Source organism: Sarcophilus harrisii, chromosome 2 (genome assembly GCF_902635505.1).
Source record: "Sarcophilus harrisii chromosome 2, mSarHar1.11, whole genome shotgun sequence".
Classification (NCBI taxonomy): Eukaryota; Metazoa; Chordata; class Mammalia; order Dasyuromorphia; family Dasyuridae; genus Sarcophilus; species Sarcophilus harrisii.
In genome coordinates this window covers 245,589,332-245,598,147 of record NC_045427.1, presented here as the reverse complement: position 1 = coordinate 245,598,147, position 8,816 = coordinate 245,589,332, and the positions used below count along the sequence as shown (strand labels likewise).

Genomic DNA, 8,816 nt, shown 5'->3' with positions numbered 1-8,816 from the left:
GATCTAATAATATAAACTATCAGATTACCTGAGATCTTCCAACTTAATTTCATATCATTCCTTTACTTGCTCTTTTATTTCAGTAAAATCACTCCTCTTTCTTTACTTTTCTTTCTGTTCATGCTATTTTCTGTACTCCAAATGGTCTGTCCTATCTTAAAATACTTCCCTACTTTTAAAGTTCAATTTTAAAGTCACCTTTAATGTGAAGCTGCTCCAGGCGTCAACCTGTTAAGTCATGGACACCTCCTGAAACTTCTGGCCTTCTTCACCCTTACTCAATTCTAATACTAGATTAATTTCTGTGCATCAAATTCTCTCTATTAGTTTATAAGTACATTGAGGGCAAACCTTGTATTCTGTCTTTATGGTTCTATCATTCTGCACAGGACCTTGCATATTAAAAAAAAAAAAGTATTAAATTATGTTATGTAGTGTGTTTTCCAGTCAGTTTGTTCTCTCTGCAATGTAAGATAAGCAGTGTAAAGCAATTTGTAAACCAAAGTAGCACATAAATACAAGCTATTATTATTACTATTAACTTTCAGCAGGATTATTTCTACTTATCAAAATGTATAGGCTAACAGATCTGGGATATTTAATAGAACAGAAATTGAAGAATGCCCACCTTATTATTTGTTCAACATTTACTAAGCATCCATTATCTATAAGGAACTGTGCCATATGATTTCAGTTACAACAGAACCTATATGTTCAATAAAGCCAGTTTTAAACAAAAACCAAACACTGATATGCATTGAAAACATTTATTTTACAACAGTAATTTCAGATAGATAATTTAGCAATCTTTATTTTAGTGGATATTCAGACATACAATACATAAATTACCATGCTAAACCATAAAATAATTCCTTCGGCTTTAACCTTATGTATGTACAGGAGTTCAGTAGTATCAAGTGTAACAATCCAAAAAGTTCTGACAGCCACATCTACTTACATACAATTCAAATTATGGTCCTTTAGTAACATAACAAAATATATGTCTATATATATATATAATTGCTTTCCAGATGCAGTTATATTTGGGTTGTTGTTTTGTTTTTAAACATGTTATCTTCCCCACACCTAGAAGTGAAATACAATTCAAAAGCAAAATACTTTCCCATCACTATTAATTCGACTCGGGGATTGCCTTGAACTAAAAAACTTAAGTTTTGAATATGTAAAAGATGATGCAACATCCACTTCCCTTATGCGGTCTCTTCCCCAAAGCTGGGGCACTGGACAAAAGGGAGGTGAAAGAACCAGGATTATTTGTTGGCCATCCCACCTAAATCACAAAGAAATGCCATGCACTTTTATTAAGATGACAAGTTAAATGGCTCATAGATTGTGCCAAGAAAAACTGGTTTTTATGTTTGAGGTAAGGGAGGAAGAGGAATAATTGGGAAAAGGAAAGCAGTTTCTTTCTCCCCTTCTAATCTCCCCTATACTTCACATCTTGTATACCCAGAAAGCAATTTACTTATAACTCAAATGTGTTTTGTGCATGAATCTGTTCACACCAGGAGGAATCTTCAAGGCTTTGAAGCTATTCTGTGCTCTAGACTAAAAGAATAATGTTAAGTGATAATGACTACTGTGTCCAATGCAATTTACTTCCAGTTCTTAAAGCCTACTAAACATATTCCAAATAGTAGTTTCTCCCTGTAAGCAGGCTAAGCAGCTGGACTATACAGTGAAAAAGATGGACCTGAGCACCTCCTGTCCTGGGATGCATCTATTCTAATACTGGGAAAAAGCCTGAGGAATCTACATGTAAACTAACAGCATGGGCTCTCCAGTCTGTCATGGATTTCTCTCATTCAAGCATTCTATTTACACAACAGGATTGACATAGCTATTTCAAAGGATTCTAATTTTTCTTCTTGAAGCTAAAAGAAACAGCCTAAAGACAGTATCTTTGCTTCCATATGTCAAATCAAAAGTTTGAAGGAATCATTTTAGAGTCAAGTTTTATTGTTGCTTTATTACTTACTTGTCAGCAACAGTATTGACATACCTGTTGTATAAATAAATGTATATATACATATACACACATGTACATACATGACAAAGACACACAATATCACAATCTCACATTTACAGCATGTGATTTGAGCCTTGCTTTTCAAAGACATGAAAAGATATTCATTTTTTGCAAGTACCACAGGACTACGAATTGCAATTAAGGACATTTCTGTTTGTGTGTTCACAGTTCTGAATGTTAGAAGTTGGATAAAAGTTAACTTTTTATGTCTAGCCTTTCAATTCTATCATTCTAGGAGTTCCCTGTACTAACATCCAGAATTCTTGTTGAGTTTGAATTGTCAGGGCAGCTGGTGATATAGCGGATAGAGCACTGGCCCTGGAGTCAGGAGGACCTGAGTTCAAATCCTTAGACACTTACTAGCTGTGTGACCCTGGGCAAGTCACTTAACCCTGATTGCCTAAAAAAAAAAAAAAAGTTCGAATTGTCTCTATTTAAATGAAATCTTAAGCTTAGTAAATGTTTCAAGAGAGGCTAAGGGGATTTAAAACTGGATGTAAAACACCAAAGGAAGCTTTATGCTGAGCATAAAGATACAAGAACAGAAAACAACACATAACCAGATAAATAAAATAGGAGAGAAACACTTTTCAATCTAGGTATTACCACTCTTCATCCTGTAAACTAATCAATATCTCCCTTCTCAGTATTAAGCATAAACCTAAAGTTGCACAGTTGGTGGGACATTGATCTTTTATTTTTAAGTGATTTTACATTTCCTAAAAGAAAAGTTTCTTTAAAATTGAATTGAATTGATTATAGACAAACACAACTCAGCTTCTTGAGTTAGAATAACTTCTCTTTTGGGAACTGACAGATTGAAAAAGCTTTTTGTCTTTCCCACATTTTGGTTTAAATTGATAACAAGCCTAATTAGTCCTTTCAAAATTGAGGCAACACTGATAAGACATATTAAGTTTACTTTCACAAGTCTGAAAGATATGTGGATTTCATGAGGCTTCTGAGCACTTTTAGTAAAGTTCCGAAAGGTTTAAGGTCCTAGTTTCAAGCCTTACAATCTAAATTGTAGGAAGCCCTAATACATAGAAGCAATGCCTCTAAATAAAAAGAGCTCAATCTCAGAAAAGTAGGAAAAGATAGCCAGATGGGCTTTATAATGAGATATGGTTATTGATAAAAGTGGTCTTTCAGGGAAAATATATTTTATCATCATCATCATCATCATCATCATCATCATCATCATCATCAAAATGCAACCTTTATATAGTTCCAAGGCTTCAATCTTGCTCTCTGAGCAGATGACTGATTCCTGTCCCTCTCCTTCCCCCCCTGGTAGGGCCTGCGTGTACTGTTATATGTATCTATGTGATTTCAGAAAGCTTAAGAAAAGTTAAAGAACACAATGAACACAAACATCTACAGCAGTTTATAAATATTACAAAGCACAAAAATAAGAATGAAAATAAAATAGGTTCAAAATATTCCTATGTAGAAATAGAAAATGTGATCAGCTATTACCAAAATGTTCACAAGTTTTTTAGAAATGGAGAACGAATGGAGAATTTTGTATTTCATTTTGATAAAATAGAGAAAAATACCAACAAAAACCCAAACTCCAAAATCTTGTTTTTATTAGGTGCAAAAGCCGTTTACTTCAAGAGCAATTTTCTCCAAGATTTTCTTAAAAGCAATGAGATTTCTACTGTTAAGAAGAATGAGACTAATATAAGCTACATCAACTTCATCACTATTATGTAAGAAAAATAGCCTTTAAAAAACAGCTTGGTGTATGCTCTAGATCAGAATTCTCTTCTTGATGCTGTTGTCACAGGCATTACAACATCATGCCTTTTATAACAATTATTATATGATCTCAGATCTAGTTTCTCAAATCTGCCAAAAGGCCCAAGGGCAGGCTCATGAATAAAACAAGTTGTCTAAAGAGCTGATTTTGGCAAGTTCTAGTAAGGGGGGATAGGAGGGAAGAGAAAGCCAGGTTCACCCTGCTCCCAAATTCTATTTAATATTGAATAAATTTTTAATTTTCACCTTTAAGTATACTGTTTAAAAAAAGAAAAACAAGAAATTACCAAAGAAACAAAAATTAAATACTATTACTTTGGGGGCCATCCCAGGAGTAAATGATCTCAAAAATGTATATATATGTATGAATCTATATAAAGTGTGTGTGTTAAAAAAATCAAATTTGCAACTTCTCAAATCTGACTTCATCCCTGTTTCTAAAATTTCACAAAGATATACCCATGTCTCAGGAAGCACCCAAGTAACTGTGAGTAGGAAAGAAACTTTTTAAAAAATAAATGAGAACTCAAAAGTGATGCTGGAGAGATGCACACACATACATAAAATTAGTTCTTATTTCCATTAAAGTTATAGGATTTTGAAGCAAGTATTTAGCATGCTTAAGAGGCTCCTCCCCAATTAATGTTACAGACTCTATCCTAGAACATAAATCTATCTGTGATGGTTCTGAACTCAGGAATGCTGGGAGAATCTTGGCACACAATGTTGAAGTGCAAAAGCCATTGCTTCCTTAAAATCCTTTGCAAGAAAAAAAATTTGGCTATTAAGTTCTTCAGATATGCCTTCAACCCTGGGGAAACCTACATTTTTAAAGCAATATTCACATAACCTGAACATATGTAAACCTGGCAAACTACTCACTTTGACACACTTAGGCTTTTGAGTCTTCTATAGCCTTCTTAGGACTATATTGAGAAAGAGAGAGAAAGAGTTTGTGTGTATTTATTTTAAGGGTTGGCTTTCTGGGAAGGAGGAAAAAAGATACTTAAAAATGAAATGATAATAGTAACACTTAAAAAACATTAGTTTACGAGATTCATTTTTATAAGACCCATTAAAGATCTCATATCAAACATGGACCGAGAAACACAAGTTATCAGATATGTCTCATTATACACACAATGGTTTAGCTTTAACCAACAGGCAGAAAGGCTTGAGAATAGAAGGAAGAAGCCATTCTAAAATATCTTCCAAGTTGTCAATAATATTTTTAAACAAATAAAAGTATTTTCTCCCTCATTACTAGCAATTTTTGGGCTCAAATAATCCACTTCCTTTGCAGTGCTGTCATCATGATCACTTAAAACAGGATAGTTTCCTGGTATGAGAGTTGATTAACAATTTTTGAACTTAGTTTTTAGCAGCTCTGGAAGAAAATCACTTCTAAAGCATTCTTTTTTTGAAAACACAAATTTAAGACCATACACACTTGTTACCAACTAGGATTTTAAGTTGAATTAGTATTTTTAATGGCACAGATCATTCTGTTGTTCCACCACTATATTTTCAGAGGGCATGAAATATGAATTGACCACAATGCACTTCCCACCCCCTACAAGAGTGTTAGGGCTTGAAGAAAGATGAATGTAAATTTAGGACAAGCATAGGTTTGAGCATTATCCCCTCTTTTATTGTTAATGGAAATATCTATAACCTCAGTGCTGATCATAAAGTTAGATGCCATACATTTCTTCTGCTATTTTCAATTGCTTCCCTCAAGGAGTGTCATTATTAACAGCCAATAACTATGCACTGCAAACCAGTTCTAAATACAATATTGGTCAGATTTATATATCCTCAGAAATAAGTTTGTGTCTCATACCAGCTACTGATGATTTAAAAAATGCAAGGTTGGAGGTTTTTATTAGGCCTTTCTCCTAATAAAGAAGAAAGGAAGTTTACCGAGACATGGGGAAAAGGGGAAGAGGAGATGAGCATGAAGGGGAAAAATGTTTAGATCAGAATTTTCTCCTTAATGCTGTTGTGACAGTCATTTCAACATCATGCCTCAATTCTGCCAAGAGAACCAATAGGCTCATGGGTTAAACAAGTTGTCTAAGAAGTTGATTTTGGCAAGTCCTAGTGAGAAAAAACAACAAACAAAAAACCAGGTTCATCCTACTCCCAAATTCTAATTAATGTTGAACAAATTTTCAATTTTAACCATTAGATACATTGTTTAAAAACAAAAAACAAGAAACCATCAAAATCAAAAAAATACCTCCCAAAATCTAAAAAAGTTTCACAGATTCAACAAGGGCAGTTACTACAATGGTTCTTTTAAATCAAGCTCTGGGGGAGAAAAGTAACCCTGGGCTTTGTAACCTAGTACATACCAGGCATGTAACTAAGGAAACCTATTGTATTTACTTTCCATAGAGAATTCCTTAGCTACTTTCTGCAAATGGCACCAATTAAAATGTCTAGCAAAAAGTGATGGGAAATCTACTCCTTACATAAAACAAAGTTCATTTGAAAATATAATAATCAAGACCAATAATTACAAAGTATACGATTATTCATCATATGAAGTTCTTTGTTAATGAAGCATCAGGACCAAACAATTGAGAAACAGGAACTGAGAAGAATAATTTATGATTTTGTTTGCTGGAACCCAATTCTTAGGTCAAATGTAGTCTGTTCTTAATTCTATCAGTCTTGGTTTTAGCCAATAAAGGTCACTAAACAGGCTTCTCATTAACCTATGAACTCAGTCTAAAAGATACCTATTTGCTTTATAAAATTTCAAAATGGGGGCAATGACATGATACCTTTACAGATTCCCATCTGTGATTGTGTCAAGACTAAGCCTATTTTAAGAGAGAAAGAAAAACAGGATGAAAACAAGAGGGACAAAGGAAAAGATAAAGGCTTATGTGATGGAGGCTTAGTAAAGGACATCATTACAACTAATCCTAGATAACTACAATTTACGTATTGCCATTCTTGACTAAAGAGCTTTTAAGAAAACTTTGGACTGACTTGGTAGAATTACCAATTAGTCCCTTCATAAATCTAAAATCATTTACACAGTGGCAAAATTAAGTCGGGTAACTTTCCAGATGATTATTTACGAATGTTATAATTTACAATATCTATGAAAGAGGCCCCCATATTGATCAAGTTTTAATAGAAAAAATTCTGTGTGCCTTCAACACTAAGAATCTCAACCACGGAAAGACTTTGTTACTTTAACTGCTGAAGAGAGTCTCCAAAAGGAATGATGACTGGAGGAATGTCAAACAAGAAGCCAGAACAAAACTCAATAGGATAAAAAAAAAATGCAAGGTAATGAATACAGTGTGGGTCTAATTCCAGGGTACCTGGTTGGAAGTTGACAGCTATTCTGACTCTTTACTCTATTACCCTGTCTTACTCTCACAACCCCTACAGTTGCGGAGTGTGGGAAGAACGAACCACTGCAACCCAAACAACCTGCATCTTCCTTAGCATAGGATCTATTAAATGCAAAGAAAAGCAAGATGATGATTACACTGTAGAGCAACTGATGGGATAACAGAAGAATCTTAAAAGTAAATTTTAGATACAGAAAACCACTGCCAACATGATTTGGTTTCAATAAAAAAAATGAAATGTTTTTCATTTCCACAATAAATTTACCTGAGGAAGAAAAAAAAAAACTCACAATGATGTACGTAAACAAGGCTGAAGAAATCAGGTACATAGTATATACCACATAAACGTTGGGATTATATGTTTTAAGTCATTTTCATATTTCCAGATTCCTTCATAATCACAGAATCTGAAATGGACCTCAAAGGGTCAAAGATCATGTAACAGAACCCCCTAATTTTACTGATAAGCAAACTAAGGCTCAGAGAGGTTTAGTGACTTGCCTAAGGTCATATGGAAAAGAGGGGAGTTGGGATGAAAACACAGGCATTCTGATGCTGGGCAAGGAGTTCTTCATTTCTGGGGCTCAAGAAAAAAGGGAGGTGTCAAAGAATAAGCCAGTATATGAAGGTCAAAAACTGATCCAGAAGGATAAAATTCCTATTTGGAAATATCCTTCCATTTTGTCCTAGGTCATCCATTGGCTTTAACCCAAGTAGGGAATGTGAACAAGTACTCTTGGTTGAGATCAATGAATTCCCCTTCCTATTTGTCAAGGTCCTCACAGCTAAACTGTATGGAAGCAAAAGTGGCTTCAGAGCAATTCTCACTTAAAACTTGTAGGATGAAAAATCTACTTAAGCTGGTATCACTGCTTAGAATACAGACTGCTTCCATTATTCACTTAATTCAGTAACTCCTCGATACATTTACAACACAGACATACATAAAACATAAACCCCATACATGCGATTCAAAAAACAAAACAAAACAAAAAAAACCCAAAAAACAAAAACAAAAACAAAAAAAACAAAAAGAAGGAAGACCGTAGCTAAACTGCTTTAAATACTGCATGCTACAGCACTTCATGTATCATCAAGATACGACACTGAAGGTGACAGAAAGGCGGAAGGGATTACAAAATATTCTTGGCAGGTCAGTGTCTGCCCTTTCCCTGTGGCAGGAGTTGTTCCCTCCCCGATCTCTATTTCTACTGTTCATGATTCTAATGTTGATTGGCCAGGTACTGATTTATCCATTCTAATTACAGTGTTTTCTTAACTTAGTTAAATCCATCGGTATGGTAGCTGGGGTGGGAGTCAGTTGTGAGTTGGGTGGTCTCTGTGGCTGATGCTGGTTGTATCACAATAGGTGTATCTGTAGCCTCTGAAAAAGGGAAAACACACATACTTTTATTGCACTAAGAGAACAAAGGCATGCACACAGTTTTTGTTACATGATGACTAAATTCCTAACCAGAAACACTCCATTCCCTTTAAGAGGAAATGGAATAGAATGATCATTTCAACAAGTCACTATGACATATCATAGTAACCTTGCTGTCTGAGACCAAAAAACAAGTCAATTGTTCCCACCCCAATAAACCTTTTTAAATTTATTGAGATTT

General features: G+C 34.4%; 1 protein-coding gene across 3 annotated transcripts in view; it reads right to left on the bottom strand.

Annotated features, from left to right (window-relative positions):
- Nucleotides 1-753: 753 nt before the first annotated feature.
- DNAJC5 (DnaJ heat shock protein family (Hsp40) member C5) overlaps nt 754-8,816 on the bottom strand; it is a 54,268-nt gene continuing 46,205 nt past the window's right edge. For all 3 annotated transcript variants that reach the window (XR_001120297.3, XM_031951819.1, XM_003757555.4), the window contains one exon: nt 754-8,575. Coding sequence is in view for 2 of the 3 variants with exons in the window: in XM_031951819.1 (XP_031807679.1) it covers nt 8,472-8,575 (104 nt within the window). In the remaining variant the exon portion in view is untranslated. The remainder of the gene's footprint in view (nt 8,576-8,816) is intronic.